The sequence below is a fragment of the Centroberyx affinis genome, unplaced genomic scaffold (genome assembly GCF_046629955.1).
Source record: "Centroberyx affinis isolate AG114_WGS23_722 - 3 ecotype Tasmania unplaced genomic scaffold, CSIRO-AGI_Caff_v1 ptg002531l_1, whole genome shotgun sequence".
NCBI classification, from domain to species: domain Eukaryota; kingdom Metazoa; phylum Chordata; class Actinopteri; order Beryciformes; family Berycidae; genus Centroberyx; species Centroberyx affinis.
In genome coordinates, this window is record NW_027280749.1 from 108,493 (window position 1) to 127,696 (window position 19,204).

The 19,204-nt window shown below is 42.9% G+C and overlaps 1 protein-coding gene and 1 pseudogene across 1 annotated transcript; one reads left to right on the plus strand and one right to left on the minus strand.

The window, feature by feature from the left end:
- Positions 1 to 1,202: 1,202 nt before the first annotated feature.
- Positions 1,203 to 11,412, minus strand: znf281a (zinc finger protein 281a). The gene is made up of 7 exons (XM_071534378.1): positions 11,296 to 11,412; positions 9,050 to 9,507; positions 6,923 to 7,024; positions 6,127 to 6,253; positions 4,453 to 4,536; positions 4,222 to 4,340; positions 1,203 to 4,063 (listed from the first exon to the last, which is right to left on the minus strand). The coding sequence occupies exons 2-7, from the start codon at positions 9,452 to 9,454 to the stop codon at positions 2,405 to 2,407; spliced, it is 2,496 nt and encodes an 831-aa protein (XP_071390479.1). The 5' UTR covers positions 9,455 to 9,507; positions 11,296 to 11,412; the 3' UTR covers positions 1,203 to 2,404.
- A 6,693-nt stretch (positions 11,413 to 18,105) lies between these two features.
- LOC139656761 (G protein-activated inward rectifier potassium channel 1 pseudogene) lies at positions 18,106 to 18,805 on the plus strand (annotated as a pseudogene).
- Positions 18,806 to 19,204: the final 399 nt, after the last annotated feature.

Sequence of the window (19,204 nt, forward strand, 5' to 3'; positions counted from 1 at the left end):
TGGAGGATAATATCAGCTACAAAATTTGGCGATGACAAAAAGAGGGAAAGAAAGACAATAGAAAAAAAAAATGCAATTTATATCTGGGTCAAAATTCAGAAAATTAAGATTTAGTGTTTTGTACATTTTTTGTAAACAATAAGCATACGCCAATACAATATGGCAAGTAACAAAATCTATGGAGGAGACAGGAGGTGTAACTGTAGACTGAACACTGGTTGGCATCAGACATTTTCAGAAACCCTTAAGCAACACCAACTCTTAACAGGTCACAGAAATGTCATTTACACAAATGTTTAAAAATAGTCACACAGAATCATGACATTTTTACATACAACAGTATCTCTGCTACGTACATCAAACCTTCACTCCTTTGTCCCTGGTTTACAGTTATATGAGGTATATGATAGGCAAATTCTAGTTCTTGTTTACCCCCCAACCATTCAACACAGCATATTATTCTAGTGGTCAGTCACTGTCCCCTATGATATTGTAACATTGCAGTCATTCAGCCATGTCTCATGATTGCTTAAAACAAGGGGGCATTGGGGCATAAAAGGGTTTAAAAACTCATTCAGCAGAGTGATATCATTTCCAGCACTAAGGGCCAGTTTTAGCGATGGAAGACAGCGCAATTATTGTTGGATTTACAAAAAACGCACAGCATAAAGACAGAATCATTGTGGGACAGCAAGAAATTACATCTAACACTTTCTGTATCTTTAGACAATGTCTTGCATCTGCATTTCCCAGGAATAGGCACCAAAATTTCTAACGGGACAAATACGCTTGGTACTGCCAGCACACATGAAAGGTCTGATCAGTCGTCTGTTACAAATACGCACAATTTTAGCCAGTCGCTTTTTCCTCATCTCATGTACGGCTGCCTCGGTAACAGCAGAAGAAATTCTCAGTCACTAACACATTGGTCATCAAATTCAATAATAAAGCTGCTAAACTGGGTAACAATTAAAACTAAAACTAGGGGCTGTGAATTACATTTACATTATCCCATTTAAATGTAAATTTTTTTTTTTTTTAAAAGACCAACTCCCCCGCTCCCTCCCACAATCTAACCCTTCCCTAAACATGATAAGGAGAAAAAGAGACAATGTTAATAAAAAATCCCATGACCATTCCCACCCACCTTTGCGTATAAACCCTGCCCCCCCCCCCACCCACCCACCATCCTCTATAAACCATGCCATCCAAACAAAGGGTATTCCCATCATACTCCCATCCAAACATGTTCAACCCCAGAAACCCCCGTCTGCATATGCTCAAACCCAACAACCAGACATCTCTTTCGAAAGCCAGCCCATTCCTGACGTTTCAGCTTTCCTGATCCAATGGGGTAGTTTATTCAATGTAATAAACGGCTCAAAGTGCTAATTGGATTCTTTTAAAGAAATAAAGAGAACCGAGGAAGAATAGGGGGACAGGAGGGGGAAGGCCGTTCCATCGCTGTCCAACAGCAACCTCTATTGGCCAAAGAAAAGCCCTAACATCACTTTTGTTCTCCAAAAATATAACAAGGACAACATTTACCCCCTAAACCAGCCCCCTTTCTTCCTCTACTTCACCTGGCAGTTCTCCAGAATGATTAAATCTGTTATTTTACATAATATATATTCTTATAAATATATATATATGGCCCTTATTGAAGAAAACATGAGTTTCACATTGACAAGAAAGTACCATAATCTCTATATAGCCAAGTGGAAAGTGTTCTCAGTGTTCAAGTGAGCTGGCAGCAGTCTGTTATTGTCACACTCATTCACCAAGGAATAAAACATAATAACAACAAGAAAAATCCTCTCTGAAGTCGCAAACTTACACTTCTGAAATGAGCGCTCACTGCACCCCATAGGCTTCTCCTTTTCCACTTTTTCCTGAGTAATACTTTTAACCTTGTAACAGACAATAACTTCTTTTTTTTGCTATTTCAGTTCTGGGCTATTCCCTGCCATCATGGTTATTTCCATTATTATTTTACAATTGTAAAGTTGATTGCTAAAACACGTCAGCTCATGGGAAAATCCATTGCTACTCTACGCTTGTTTAAAAAGTACTTTCAATTTAACGATTAACAAGCAGACCTAATGACACTAATATGAAATGAATAAACAGAGTCAATACATACTTTAAAAAAAAAAAAAAAGGATATCTAGAAACAAAAAATTGCATTTGTAGGAGGCCTTGCAGGCTTATCCTGGGGAGAGGAGTGGGGCATATAAACAGCGTCAGTATAATAATTAAAATAAAAATGTCACTTAAAAAAATAACAATAATAATAATAATAATAATAATAACAATAATAATAATAATAAAATAGGAGCACTAAAAAAAATGAAAACAAAAAAATGAACTTTCAACAACAGAATGTTCTCACCCTCCCAGGCCCTCATCTGTAGCTTTGGCTTGTTGGGGTTTTGGAACCTGTACTTACTGGCTCATTGACATCGGCTAACAAACTACTATACCCTGAGAATTCAGACACAGGCGTCCGTATCCTGTGGTCCACCTCCCCGCTAGAGTCAGTGCCATAAGACAAGCCGTGGCCGTCTGACTTGAACTGGGAGCCAAAGGCCTGGGCAAAGTTCTCTATCTGGTAGGAAGGCTTGGAGGAGTCCAGAGAGGCCAGGTCCTGCGAGGGGGCCAGAGGGTAGACCGCGGTGCCGTTCTTCACCGGCGGCTGGTCCTTCTGGCTGCTCAGGTCAGATGGGCTGATCTGGTAGGAGGAAGGGGGAGTGGAGGAGTGGTGCTTCTCCATCTGGTCGGTGAGCTCCTGAGACGGGGTGAGCTGCTGGTGTGTGGAAGGCTCCAGGCTGCTCAGGTGGAAGCTGTGGTGCTGCGGTGAGGAGCCTGTCAGCATCGCAAAGTGAGACTTTGGCACGGAGGAGGGCAGCGAGGGCGAGGCCACCGACTGGCCGAACCCGCACTCCAGAGGGGAAGTAGTGTAGATGTTCTTGTCGGAGTAGAGGGGGTTGCCCGGGTGGGAGCTGGTGAACGGTCCGGAGGCGGGAGGCCCTGGGCCCAGAGGGAAGCTGGCACTGTGGCTGGTGCGCTCCAAGGCCTGCAGCAGGAAGCGGGAGTATTCGTGCATGATGACAGTCTTGTCTCCAGATGGGCTGGGGGTGTCGGTGTTGTGGCCGAGGTCGGGTCCATCAGCTGAGGGAGGGTGCAGCTCCACATGCTGGTCACCGATGTCAAAGTGCACGTCGTGGTGCGAGCCGTCGGGTTTCTGAGCGTAGTGGTCGAGCAGGCTCTGCAGCACCTCGTCGGGGATCCCCGACTTGTCGTGCTTGTCCACGCCCATGGGAGAGGCGTCCAGCAGACTCAGGGGCGAGTCGCTGTCCATCACACCGGAAACCACACCCTGGATGACCGACTGCTGGGAGGACAGGTGACCAACGCCAACGTCATACTCGTTGCTGGTTCCTCCTGCCACCCCGGGCCCTGATACGGTTGCATTGTTTGCTGCATGAAGGTAGCGTCTCTTCTTGAGAAACTGCATGGCGTCGTCGTAGTTGCTGCTGGTGGGGCCTGCTTTGACCCCGTTACCCTGCATGAGGCCAAGGCCATGCATACCCCCACTCTGCTCCATGGGGCCCGGTTTGGCCTGTCCCAGTCCCACCTTATCAAGGCCCTTACGATTGGCCCTCTTGAATGCCATCTTTGGAGCTCGGCCATGGTGGCCCTGGTGCATGCTGGGCCCTGGCTCAGTAGAGGAGGACACCGTTTGATTCGGCACAGAGTATTCATGGACACTGTAGCCTCCAGATACTGGTCCGTGGATGTGCGAGGCCCCCAACCCTGCTGCTCCTCCTCCTCCTCCTCCTCCTGCTCCCTGCTTCTTCTTCCTGCGCTCCCCTCCCTCTCCAGAGTTTTTGGACCTTCCCCTCTTTCTGCCAGTAGTCCCAGCATTTCCCTGAGTGATTCCATAGCTGCCATGCCCCATGTCTGCACAACCCATGTCCAACATCCCAGGCTCCAGCCCCTTCTTTATGGCTTCTCCACAGGTTCGCTTGTGCTTAAGCAATCGGTCTGTCCTGGAAAAATACTGCAGGGCAGAAACACATGTTCTCTTTGAGACAAATAATGAAGAATAATCTTACGTCATGGGATACAAAAATTAAATGCAATGCAAATTTTCCCCATTTAGAAAGCCATGTTATGAAGTTGTGAAAACCCTGTGGGGGATACTTGAGGCTAACTAACCTGTTGGCAGGTCTCACATCTGTACGGCTTTTCTCCACTGTGTGTCCTCTTGTGCCTCTCCATGTGGTACTTCTGAATGAAACGCATGTTACACTGGTCACAGCTGAATGGCTTCTCTCCTGACATACAGAAAAAGCACAGGTCAAGGTCAGATATCTTCAGGCTCACTGGAAGCACTGGGTGATTCACAGGTTGTGTCAGGCCCTTTGGCGATAGAGATTAATCACTCACCACTGTGAATCTTCTCGTGCCGCTGGAGTAGGTACTTCTGAATGAAACTCATGTTGCACTGACTGCATCTGAATGGTCTTTCACCTGAAATAAGGCAAGCAGAGGTTTAGATGGTTACAATATGCTGTATAGTGAGTACTAGCCACCATTGCCACTACCTTCCCTCGTCAAGGTTTGCTTGGACTTGGAAATATTGTCTTATCCATTATTTTCATGGACTGATGAATGAAAAGCTACAACTGAAAAAACAGCCTACACCTAAATTAATTGGCTGCAACAGCATTTCTTACATTTGCTAATAAGGGGTCGTGGACAGGAATGTGAAAATAAAATTAATCAACAGCTTAGTTCTATCAAGCTGCAGCACATGCTCATCAATTCTATAACTAAAAATGGTCATAAAATACAGCATGACCAGGTAAAAACAAAACAAAACACTAGTGAAACTAATTTCTGAAACTATACTACTTGCTTGTGCCCCATCTCTAGCTGATTATTCCTCTTTTCTTCCCGTCTGCATCACAGAATTCTAGTAGTTTCTGACGAGAGCATTTACAAAATCAGATGTGTTTACAAGAAGACAGTGATGGTCACCTGATCAGATGCTATGATTAGCAAGCTAACAAGCTGACATTACCTAAACCACAGAATAGATCTGATCACATGTATCAAATTGGGAACTAATTCCCAATTAAAAACAGCACAAAAAATGAAACATGTTTATTAGGTTCTGGTGAGACAGGTTGTAGAAAGACAATCAGCTTTCCACAGATGTATTTTTGCCCAAGAACCTCCAATGTGGACCTCCAATATGGCCCCCAGAGGGTGCGTAATCTCAACTGTAAACCCTTTATACTAGGATATGAAAAAATAATCCAATATTCAATGAGGTTAAATCTCAAACTGAAAGGATGCCTACACTCATCTTTTGTCTGACATAATTTCAATACAATGTAATAAGAAACAAAGCCTCAAAGTAAGGCAGATATTATTCAACATTATCGACAATAACAAATTACCTAAAAGTATTTCCATTGTGATTTGTCGTCAAAAATACTCAAGCCCATTTCCTCACTTTTTGTTTGTATTTTGAAAATGGTGATGCACTGCACACAGCAGTTCTGATGATGATGAGTCATCAAGACAAAGACAGAAAAACAGCAGCATGTGGGAACACTTCGAGGAAAAGCCCAATAGTGTAGTAACACGCATACAGCACAAGATCGACTTGGCATGCCACTGCAGTACAACAAGCTTGATCGAGCATCTGAAAACAAAACATCCCCCTGCAGACGATGGCAGAGCTTCTTCAAGGTAAGTGCAAATCTGTTACATTACGACAACACTGATGCTCATAGCCTGAGATAACATTAATTAAGTTTGCTTAATCTTTAAGCAATAAAATGGTGTTCACTGCAGAGCTCTCCACAAGTTCTAGCACAGTCCTGGCGTAAAATGATTTTTGGCTAAAGTGCCGTAGTCATAATGATAACGTCAGTGTCAGTTTCTGTCAGCTCGCATGATGATGACGGCACGACAGAACTGTTTAGGTTCCTTCTTGAGCTGATTAAGCAATTACCAAAATAATTTTTTGTTGCAACCTTACTTAAAAGACAAGAAGCACATGAGAAAGAAAACCTGAGCATGGGGGTGGAAATTTGCTCCCTATAGTACCTGTGTGAATGAGGACATGTCTGCGTAGGTGATAGGAGCTTCTGAAGGATGCACTGCAGTGCTCACAGATGTGCGGCTTGGTTCCTGGTGACAGGCTGCCTCCATCTGCATCCAGCATCATTGATTGCTACAGAACAACAAAGGAGAAGCGGAGAGGTCGGATTCGGTCAGCCTACTTCTATGTTATCTCGATACATTGTTAAGGATCAGGAGGGGGAACACTTTTATATTCGACAGAATCCACATGTTTGATTAGCGTTATGCATGCTCTTTTAAAAATCATGAGGAGAATTTTACGAGGTAGGCATAAGTATGCATTACAAATATTTTTGTGTACCTAAATATGCATAATTCAATGTGAAATGACTACAATGGATCACCTGCAACACGTTTCCTACAGGCCTAGATATTTATATTAAAATACTACTGAATAAAAGGTGAACAGAATATCCAATCTTATCTATCATGAATGGCAGTTAATATGATATAGTAAGACAGCAAATGTTGCAAACTACCACATTTATGCATACTATCCTAATAGGTTAAAATTATGTTTATTACAGGTACAATACATTATACAAGTTGACCGTATACATAGGTTTGGAGTAGCACACTAATCTTCCTATTCACTTGTAGTGATTACTGAATGCTGTGGATGTGCAAAAATGGTTCTCACATCGCTGAAACAACTAATTGGTGAAGACTTTAAATATTAAATATTTTATTTGCGCATCAAGATCTATGATACAATTCATAAATAAATGATGGAAATATAGAATATGGGAATATGACAAACCTTTGCCTCACTTCGTTTCTTTCTCGGCTTCCCCTCCTGTCCATCACCATTTGACCTTCGACCTTTTCTCCCAGTGGGCTCTTTTCCTAACCGACTCGGCAGCTGTGAGGATGACAAAGGGAGAGCGAGAGGCCGTGAGAGCAAGCCAAGACAAGGAAATTACTCGATTGAAGGTTAAGGGCCTTCAGTCTAAAACTAACATACATGCAAACGGTTGTGCATTGTGCCAACAAACAACACTTAAACAATGTCTAGTGATAGTCTGTTTGAAACTCATAGTGCTAGATGTGGCTCCAGTGGGCGGAATAACAAAGCTCTAAATTTATGGCCCTCTTCATGTCTCCCTCTATGGATAAGCTGCCTGCAATTTGTGAGAGCCATTCATTTGGTATTATAACTAAAGAAATAAACACACAAACTGCACACCTCACTTCAGTCTGTTCCTGAATGTATCAATTCTCAAAATATTACCCTGTATTAAAATTCATCCTCTAACAAAGAATCTGTGCAGTGCATTCATTTCACAAGGGACAGAATGGTATCCAGCTGCCCTTGAGCACTGATCCCACCCCTTTCTTCCTTTTGTTTACCACCCCTCATTGCCATTTCATTTTCAATTAAACTTTATTACTTGAACAGGCTGCACCTCACTGCCATATGGAGACTGGTGGGATGAATGTGGACGCACATGCAAGAGCAAGTCTAGCCAAAACAAAATAAGTCTGATTTTTAGTTAGAACACACTGGCCCAAAGGGCACAAAATGGCTACACGCTCACAAGAAGGCCATTAGCCTGAGAATAAGTGCAACAATTTGGGAGGCGAGCCTGCCAAAGAAAAATACTCCTGACTGCAGGGCTTTATTTTCTCCAACATAACTCTCCTCAGCATACTAAATTCATCATAAGTATGTGTGCCTGACTGAAAGTGGTCATTTGGAAAGGTTTTCTTTCTGTTGTCACAGGGCCAGAGGGCTCCAATTAGCTGCTGGCTTGTGTTTATATAAAGTCTTCACCCCCGAGTTGTCCTTGCAAAGCCCATTAAAAGAAAATATGATGAAGTGCAGAGAATCATTTATTCTATTTTTTAACATACTTGCACCAAGAGCCTGATGACCTCCAATGCCTGGCTATTGTTAGACAGAGGTATGTGCGTGCGTGTGTGTCTACTTGAGCGAGCACAAAAGACAATTGAAATGAAGTGCAAGCTCAAACAAGACAGCCGTGTCCTTGCCAAGATGTTTTCATTCATGCTGACTGAGGCTAGATGACATCACCGTTCTAGCGAGTGGGGGGGGGCGGGGGGCTGATTTATATTTTGCATCTCAAGCCTTCAGTAGATTTATGTCACCATTACCCGTTCCACACAAGCTCCTCCCCTGCACCCCTCCTTTCTCAGGCTCCTCCTTCTCCATCCTGCTTTTAAAATATTGGCTGTTTGACAAGTCAGCACCCCAAAGGCTGGGGAGCCGATAAGAACCAAGCCTCAAATCCACACATGGGGGTTTGATTTAACTGTGTAGGTGTTCACTATACCTATCACTATCTACCTATCTCATTATCTCCATTGAGTTTTTTTTAACCTATGCTTAATATGGGCCTACATTTCTGGTATTTGTGTAATTCTACATGGGCCACATTTACATACACACAAAAAAATGTGACTAATGTGATTAAGTCTATGATGGGAGTGAGGCAGAATCTATGTAAACACATAACACTCTGACTCTGTTTGTGGAATAATGTTTTTTGTTGGAGTACTAGCATTCGCAGTGATATATGTGTGGAGTGCTCCGATTTTACTCCCATTAATAGAGAACAAGTCAGAACAAGTATACACCTTAATCATTTAATTAATCATGTGGTGGTTTGTGTCGTAGCTCATGTTGTTCTGTCAGGGGCATCTAGCTTAAAAAGACAATACTTACAATAACCACAGCAATGTAATCAATGTAAACTGGATTATTAGGGGAGGTGTCACTTTATGGAATCATGTAAACAGGTTAATCACACAATTGTCTTACTCTATTGGCAACAGTAACATTGTTGTGCACAGATAAACATAGCCATTGCTTCAGAAAAAAAAATTAATTCCCCCTCCCATTCTCTTTCCCATCACAGGTACTTACGTTGCCCATGCTGAGGTCGTGCACCAGCAGGCTCGGGTGGTTACCCACCGTCACCTCCAGCAGCTCTGTGCTCTTTCCAGGGCCTCCGGGGTACAGCGGCAGACGATAATCGTGCTCCGTCAGCTTTTCCTGCTTGATGCCCATGGCGTGAACATAGTCCCCCACCCCCCCACACCCCAGACTGCTGCCCAGGGTGCCCCCGCTGCAGTCGGGCGAGTCACGCTCCTTCTTGAGGATCATCTCTTGTGGTGGAAGGTCCTGCATGACGGAATGGGCTGCCAGCCGGGTGAAGCTGGTCACCGGGGGAAGGTGGCTGAACATGATCATGCCAGAGCCAAAATTGGAGTCCATGCCCCCATTGGAGCGCAGGAATTCATTGCCTAGTTTGTCTTGAATGATGCTCATGGTGAATGTGGGCGGGCAGGTAGGAAAACTATAGGGTGCCAATCAGTGTCATCCTGAGAGGAAAATAACAGCAGGAGTCAATGAAAGAGACAAGAATAGACCACTGTATACTGCTTTTAGGAAGTACATAAGTAGCAATCAAGCAGTGAGGATAAACACAAATGATAGCTCACTAAACAATAATTATGGAGCAAGTTAAGCTCGATCTTCAGGAATCAGTCTCGCAGCCTCTGATCTCACAACAGAATGCTTAGTCGGATTAAAAATGAGGGTTTGTGGGTCAACAAAGTGCTACAGTCTGGCATGGTGACATGTGGAAACAAGCAAAACACTGGACCTATACCAGACAACATTCCCTATCTTACATTACAGACAGTGTGTATATATTGTGCAGGGCCAAAAGGTCACTGTGACTGCAGTGCTGGAGGCGACATTAGATGAGGAAAGAGAGGATTGAAGCTCTGTGTTAATCTGTTTGATGGGCCTGCTCGACACAGTCATCCTATTTGCATGGGCTTATCTGCCAATGAGAGAGCCTACAGTCTGCATTTGAAAGGCTGTTGGTGGAGATACTCGACTGTTGGGCTGATCAATGCTATTAAGCATAAACAAATCAAGTGTCTGCTCTGTAATGGCTCCCCTTACCAAGGTGACTTTAATGTTTAATGCACACACTGTTGTAAGAGTTGGCTGAGTCACACACACTTCATACACGGATGGAAACTTAGGCGCAAGGTCAAGATGCAGCTCGTTAAAATTTAAAATTAAATGGGATTATGTCCAACTATGGCTTAAGAAAGGTAACGTTAGGAAGGTGTCCCTTTAACTCATTGATTGACGTTTCTCTGCATTTTTCGTCAAACGTTGTATTTTAATATTAATCCCAGTTATATTTTCTCTCAACAGTTTTATAACAAACATCCATTCGACCGCTGCATGAACGAGCAATCTGGCTAATGTATGCGACCTGACTAATGCCAAATGCCTTCAGCTCCGACGGTGTGCTAGCAATAACCTACCTTGCTAACGTATAGCCAACTTTTTCAAACGCGAAACAAGACAACGGTTACTCCAGCTAAGCTCTCATTTCTCAAATGCGTGCTTTTTCATTACACCGTGTAGTGAGTGGACCCTATGGTCTGTCTCCGTTCAAAAGCTATCAAGCTTGCTAGCCATGCAATTAGCTACCTAGCTAACCATTTGGCTAACCACTCTTACGGGGCCCTTCTTTGTGATGCAGGATCAAGCAATTATTAATATGGCCATGCAATAACGACAGTGGATGTCTGTACTGATGAATAACTTACCATGTAAGCTTGAACAGAAACCCCCTCAAAGCATTTTGGAACTCTCCTCTTATCACTGTATGTGAACTTCCTTTTGGAGTTTATCCTCAAATTAAAGAATTGTGATTTAGTGTTAAATAGAAGTGCGAAATGGCACTGCACAGTAGCGTTACACAAGCAAACAAAATACGCGAGTTGCCGAAATTATCAAGGACGTATGTTGACTTCCCCCTGAAAATGTCATTAAGGACAGTATTTGGTTACACAAACTAAACTTAAAACGTTACTATTTTCTCCTGGTCGCTCGTCTTGTGGACAGTGAACCGACTGTAAGTGATGGAGCGACAGCTCAGGCAGCAGTGTTGACCCATAACAAACGGCCCATACAACTCCAACGAACAATGATGCTCGTCGGGCTAGCCGAGACAGCTAGCAGGCTAACTAGCGGTAATGTAACGTTACTGCGCTGCGCTTTGTTGTCTGTCCCGTACGCGTTCTTAAAACATTGTAGCGGCCAAGTCTTCCCCAAAGTTGGATTTTGTGATTTCCCCTTACCAGTGCATGACCACGACCCGCTGTTTTGGCTGGTTTAGATCACCTTCGGCTGTCCGTTTCAGTCTTTAGAGCCAAAACATTGTTCTCTCGCAGCTGCTGTGTTCTTCCATCTTGCCTCGGCGCAGGGGATTCTGGGTCCGACAGGCGGACGGGTCCTGAGAAGAGACAGACTGGGAAGGAAACTGCATAACCTGGTGTTTGACTTAGGATAAGGTCTAGTGTGTGTACTGCTTTGCTAGTGCTGTTTCTGCCAAATACTTCTGCCAAGTAAGTAAATGAATTAAACTGAACACACTGTAATGCTGAGTACACACCTTATAAAATCTCATCCTGCAGGAGCACAAGAAGTATTGTAGTGATTGTTGCAAAGCTGCATGGGTTAAACTACAACCTCCAGTTGGTGATTATCATGAGGCAATAACAACTACCAATATAACCAACTCAAATATTTTTTCAGAAAAGCACTGAATTATTTGTTCCGCCCTTAAAAGTCCCTAACATCTAATTTACATCAGCTTGATAGTACTTATAGGCTACTGTGAATACTGTGAATTTAGGTCTTAAAAATGAATGTCCCCCTATAAAAGGTGGATAAACTTTACTGCATCCCTCCAATACGTCCCTGAATACAAGGAATCATAAACCTTACACAATTGAGTACCACAGGCAGTGTGGTACTCAACTAGTGAGTTTATAGTGATGTTACCATACTTTATGGATTTTCTTGTTGTTGTTTTTTTATCTCCTATGCTATCACTGTACAATTCCTATAATATTTCCTATAGGGATTCATAGGTTAGCTGAGCTATATGTGCAGTATTTGTACAGTATTTATTGTAGGATTACTGTAGTTATTTTTCATAATCCCTAGACGTGTCTTATCTGAAATGTTGACATAGACCTGCTACGCTTCACATAGTAGAGTGACAGGAGGCTATATGGAAGACTTTGCTCTATATGACATTTCCCCCCCCCCATGAACCTTCTTTGACCAAAAAAATAAATAAATAAATAAAAATCCTGACAGCAGTTGTAAGACTTCCTTCAAATTCCTTTATAGTCCTTCATACTGTGCACACACATCTTAACACTCTGCCAGTCTTTCCATAAACCAGTTGAAGAGCATCTCAAGACATATACTGTATTTTGGAGCGGAGGTTTTGGCACATCTATCCTAACAGTCAGTCACTAATAATCACTGTTCTTTTGCGCTGTCACTCACTTGCTTTAGTTTTGTTATACAAGACAGTTTTATTCTTTCTGTTATTTCTTCTCCTCCAACAAACAATTTAGTGTGTTTGCAATTATTGATAAAGGAAAGAGATAAAAACCCTGAATGCCAGCTGGTGAATAAAGATACCAGAAAAGACAAATGGCAGGTTGACTGTTCATAGTTATGTGAGGTTATCATGAAAGTGTTGCAGGGAATTACTCTTTTAAAATCGTAAGATAATAGAAATCTGAAATCTGTTTGGTTTTTTAATAAGCCTGGTTGATATTGTGACACATTCAGCTCAAAAGAAATCAAATCCTTAAATAGCGTGAAAACTAATTAGCAACAATGGTCTGGTGTCTGGTGATGAGAGCGGGCTGTGAAAACAAGTAGTGATCCAGAAAATAAAAGAGCAGACTGACAGAGGGAGTCTAGCAATGCCAGACCAGCCACTCAGATGATCATAAGAGATGTATTAGATGTATTAGATGTGAAGCCTTTAGATGTGCTGGATGAATGGCTGTGTGTACATCTAAAAGCACATCACAGTGACTCGCCTCATTCAGGCCTTGCGCCCCCACTCCTAATTGCCTGCGCTGATGACCCAATTAATTCAGAAAGCAGAGCATAATTGAAATGGAGACAGCAGAGTAATGCAAAAAAGGTCAGTGGAGTACATTTTTGATGTCCCCATATATCCTTGATGACAACCCGCACCGCTGACAGCAATATCTTTGAAATCACTCTCATCTCGGAGCATTTAAATATGTATTAGAGTTTCGTTCATCACATTGTGCAGTGTGACGATGCTCGCCTGAGGAGTATCTTAAAATGTGCAGAGATCTAAAGGATAATCACAGATTAGAGTGTGAGGATGTACAGATATGGATTCAGTTGCGTTTAAAGAAAGTTCATCAGGCCACAGTTTGAAGGTAACCAGGAAGCTTCAAGACAAGTAATGGCTCCTTTATGGCTAATTTATAGGGAAAGGAACAAAGCTTTGCTCATTAGTCGCTAGGTAATGTATTAGAGGTGGGAGAAATTGCAATCTTGGTTCCGTGGCTCATCAATGCAAATTACAAAAATGTTTAATTCATCTATTTTTTTATTTATTTATTAAACTTACTGAGGAAATAATGAGCCATTATCCGTCACCTAGGTTATACAGAGCTTGGATGTTTACATAACTTTAAATTAGATGCAGTGAAATCAGTCGGAAGTCACATCTGTAGTAAAATCCTGTCAAGGTGGAGCACATACACACAGAAGCACATCACACACACACACACACACACACACACACACACACACATAGATAGACAGAGGACAGCATATAAATGTTGTGGCATTTCAATGTCATCCTCTAAGTCCATGGGAGGCTCAGCTTATATCACTGAGGTTAGGAAATGTCAATGTATGGCTCAACTTTCCATTATTCTCTCCTATCAGCCGAGCGGTTGGCTGCACTAGATGGGACATCAAGGTCAGAGACATTATGACTCCTGCACTTTATGCCACTGAATCCACTTTTAGTCTGGTAATCTGCCGTCAGCGTAGAGGGAAGTGAGTGGAGAACAAGTCTGTACCTGCACAAACAGGCCTCGTCTATGAAGGGTAAACAACTGGAAAAGCGATCTAACACGTTCTCGTCTGGTATCTGAGGCAATCTGTGTATCACGTGACATAGATGGTTATCAATTCTAGCTCCTCATCAATAATTCAGAGTGCATGGCATTTCTTTGCTCGCTCTCTCGCTGTTCCCTCGAATACATCCACCCCAACCCAACAAACCAGATACACAAATTTGGACGTGAATATCCAGTTTCATTCTTCATCTATTAATGGAAGCCAAGAAAAGCGCGGCTGATTAAGAGCCAAGGTTCAGCCGTTGACCTTGCTGTGCCGACTTGACTTCCTCCTCCGCACTGGAAAAGCTTGACGCTCCGCAAATAACAGATGGCGATCCGAGCCATTTACACTCTAATCCTCAATTGTCAATAGGATCATAGCCGCATATGAGTAGGCCTACTTTATGAACAGCTCATTTTACACACAAGTCCCTCATCAATTATTAGAAACTTGTGTGTTGGTGTGACTGATGTTCTTGCTTGGGGCTATTGATAAAATTAAATTCAGACAATTATATTCGGTGCATTGATAGTTGATGTTTTGGTGGCATATGCTACACGCCAATCCTTCCACTAATTTCAGCACAGCTTTTCTGCCATTGGTTCCAGCTGAGCAGACTGGGGCGGGGTGGAGCAGCCTGCCTGGGAGCTCACTGTGGTCTGGACTGGTGAACTCCTGTTGTGTCTGCTGTTGTCTATGAGTGTGAGCTATGTCTGCACATACACCTTGACCTACCAGCTCACCCTGTTTGAGAGTGGATTTTGCTTCAAGCTCCTTCAACTTTGCAAAAACAAAATTTGGAGATTTGGTTCCACTTTTCTGTGTCGAGAGGCTGATATTCATCAAAAAGTGATAACTACTGTGAAGAGAGAATAAAGTAGAGTATCTGCTGAATTCCAAATTGCGGATTAATGCTGACGAGAGATCAGATATGCTTATTTGGAAATGTGTATAATTATCTTTCAGCGCATGCAAACACATATTTAGCAGCTATGTACAAAAAAAAAAAACGGTTTTCAAAAATATATGGTTATTTATAATGAGATTGAGATGAGATGGGATTGATTTAACTGGATTTCGAAGAGTTAGGCTCACTGAATGAATTCAGATTTATCAGTCAGTGTGTGACAGCTACATCTCAGTTCACCTCTCTGTCATCTATGTAAATCAGGGGCAAGTGAAGTGACTGGAGTTATTTCAGTTTGTCTCAAATGCCCCCCTCTCCCCTCCCCCCGAAAACACTGAAATGTCAGCAGCAGCAACAGCAGCTCATTTCAACAGTGCAAACAGCAGCGGTGTGTATACTGTGAGCTCGATGCAGCACTGCTAATCCCCTGCAACCACTAGTGCATAGCCTTTTCTATTATTAATGAAAATATTTTTTTTCCCTAGAAAACAATTTGAATTTTTTTTTTTAATGGGGCCCCTTGTTTGATTGTGGGGACCATTTTAATTTGAAATTGCCACAAAATGCCACACTGCACCTGTGATTTATATGAACATGAACACTCTCTCTCTCTCTCTCACTCTCTCTCTGTCTGTCTGCCTCTCTCTCTCCTCCTCTCTGCATCTTAACACATTTAGTAATCACATTATTGCTTGATTGATGCTTTTAAATACTACATTAATTGTGCCTCTCAAACGGTTAGATCAGTCTGAGTTTTATATACTTACAGAGTAAATACTATTTCTTTGTTTAGTATCCCTAATAATAGTAATAACACTTTAATTTCATAAGATTATCAAGTGACTAAATAAATCCTCATGTATTGTATGCCATATTTAAAAATGATCAGGGGAAACCTTAACATCTATTGCTGGTTGTAAAAAAGAAAATCCCTGACTGGTTTCTCACCCTCTGTATGTAAAGCTGCTGTAGCACTGGGAGCCATCTTCTTCCTTTGAACACCATCCATTCATGGTTTATGTTGAAGAAACCACAAGGACGTTTTTGCTGTTCAAGTGACTGATAGCAGTTAAGTTGCTGGTTCATTAACAGTAGCCAAGTTAATGGCTGTAAAGGCAATTGTAATGGTACAATTCATTAGTTTCCTCTGCTCTGTTGCCAACCTTCCCCAGCCTGAGTCATCCCACACAAATGAAGGGAAAAAGTCACATAACATAGGCTGGTGATGTAAGAAAGTATGGTCCTGTAAGGCCACAGAAACTGCAGAATAATCACATTTAAATGGCAGAAAACCTTTTATGACAAGAACATCCCTATCAAGTTTATGGACATAATAAATCAGACAAGCCCTCATCTTTTCTTATCTCTTTCAACACACTTGTTTGCCAAATTAAACAGGACAGGCTTATGTAAAACACAGAGGGTTTTTTTAAGTTAGCCTATTCATACTCATTGAAGTAACGGCGTGTTCAACATCCAGCCTGCTGAAGTCTCCTTGAGACAACTCACTGATTCCTTAGGGGTGCTGCTCTGTAGCCAACCCTGACCTCTGACCTCACTGGAAGGGGGGGGGGGGGGGGGGGCAAGTGAATAGGGATCAATAAAGTATCACATTATCATTATTGTCAGTCACCTTTTCAGTTTAGAGGTGTACTATAGCATGTCAACACAGATTCAGGGGCAGGACAAAGTCTGAGAACATTGTGACACATTTCAAAGCTGCAAATCAGCAGTACAATCCTTTAAACTGCCTGAAACATGGGCACATTGGCGGCTTCTGTTTTTTACTACTAGCCTAATTGAAACTCTACAGGGAGACTGTACTTGTGTATTGGTTTGTAATACTGGTACTTGTTTGTTGTCTGATTACAACAGGGCCAAAAGAGTGCCAAGGTCGAGCCGTCCCTTTTAAGGCCGTCCTTTGGGAGGGTATCAGTCTAGATAGAGGAGCCTCCAATGGAGCAGTCAGCCAATGGCTAAATCAATAAGAGGGCTTCATAGGAAAGAAGAGAAGGCTTTATGGCCAGGCTTAAAACAAAGCTTCATGACAAAGCTTTATGACAGTGCTTGGTAAAGTTACTTAATGTAATCAGTGTAAGGAGTCATAAAACAGAGTGGTGTCCTCGGGAAATAGTATCAGGAAGAATTTGAAAGACTTTATTGTCAATTTAATAACCTCCACCAATCTGGTACAGGTACAAGCTGCTTAAAAGAAACACAAATAGTTATTTTCAGCTTAAATATGATCACGTCCCGCATGAAATCTGTGTTTCATGTGCTCCCTAGACCAGGACTACCTCAATGCACATAACTGCTTCATCCAGTAGATGGCATAGTCTAACCTGAAAGTACAGCTATTCTGTCTCCTGCAACCTCACCATTTAGGATCTCTGTATGACTCTCCATGCTATTAATCATCAATAATGAACTAGAATGTGAATGCAATCTAACGAATTTGGAGAAATAATTTATAGCATTTAAGTCCGACACTGACTTAATAGACCTTAATAGACCCCCCCCCCCCCCCCCCCCCCATCTCTCTCTCTCTCTCTCTCTCTCACACACACACACACACACTCCTTCACAATTCTCCCCTCCCTCACTCCATCCCTCCCTCTCCCAGATCTCACGCTCTCTCTCTCACACACACACACACCTCCCTTTTCATCTTTTACAGCCCACCAGAAGCTGTGAATGGTAGACAACTCCTCGTATTTTCCTCATTCGCTCCACTGGTGAGTATCACCAACAGACTGAGCAGAGCGCACCACTTTAGGCACCTCAGCGACTTCATCTTTTGATGTCACGCCACACTGATCCATCATATAACTGGAGGAATGGTGGAAATCTTTCCAAATAAACGGATAATAGCTTTGCTATTAAAATACTGACATACTTGAGTTATTTTATTTCGAGGATTTACATCCGTGCGCACTGAAGTGGCCATGGCGCATTTTACGCACTGCAGATAACCAGTCTTTTTGGGGCTCAAACAAACAAAAAGATGGATTAAAACAGCAAGTAATTTACCCTTTACTTCAGGAGAGCTCGGGTCAAGCAAATGGCTGCACTTCGTAGAAAATTTGGCGAAGACTACCAGGTGGTAAACACAAACCGGGCACCACTTTTTCAGCGCCGGTCAAGAAGAAACGCCAGCGCTTCGTGGAGAAGAATGGTCGCTGCAATGTGCAGCACGGAAACCTCGGCGGAGAGACGAGCAGGTACCTCTCTGACCTTTTTACCACTTTGGTAGACCTAAAGTGGCGGTGGAACCTGCTCATCTTCATCCTAACCTACACGATCGCATGGCTGGTCATGGCATCTATGTGGTGGATCATCGCCTACATCAGAGGAGACCTAAATCATGGCCACGACTCGTCCTATACCCCTGCGTGGCCAATGTTTACAACTTCCCCTCAGCTTTTTATTTTTCATCGAAACCGAAGCCACGATCGGCTACGGCTACCGGTACATCACGGAGAAGTGCCCGGAGGGGATCATCCTCTTCTTGTTCCAGTCGCTCCTGGGCTCCATAGTGGACGCCTTTCTCATCGGCTGCATGTTCATAAAAATGTCCCAACCCAAGAAACGCGCAGAGACGCTCATGTTCAGTCAGGACGCAGTGATTTCTCAGCGAGACGGCAAACTGTGCCTCATGTTCCGTGTGGGAAACCTGCGGAACAGCCACATGGTGTCCGCTCAGATCAGGTGCAAACTCATAAAGGTAAGGCAAACAAGTGCCAGATGCGCCCTGCGTCACGGTGCTGTTAATTAATGACCATAAACGAACCCACGGGGGTCAGTCCCTACTGAAACCCTAAAGTGTAGGCTGGAGGAGGGGGATTAAAGTTGAGCACGACATGGATATTAAGTGCAAATCACAATCTCAGTGTAATGAAAGAATCACCATATAGTTTGGAAATGAAAATGTAATAATTATCCTGCTTATCTTAGAGTCACTGCTGCTTAGGCAGCATCATCTCCTCTCAGCTGTGTGAAACCCTTTCCAAATCAAAGTATCACATACTGTATGCAAACTGTGGCAGCCTTGGGAAATTGAAAACACAGCACAGTTTCTTTTGTGCACAGTGACTGCACTCTTGACTGACAGCTTGCATGGTGAAGTATCTTCATTCCCCTCCTTTCATCTAAAAGGTAAC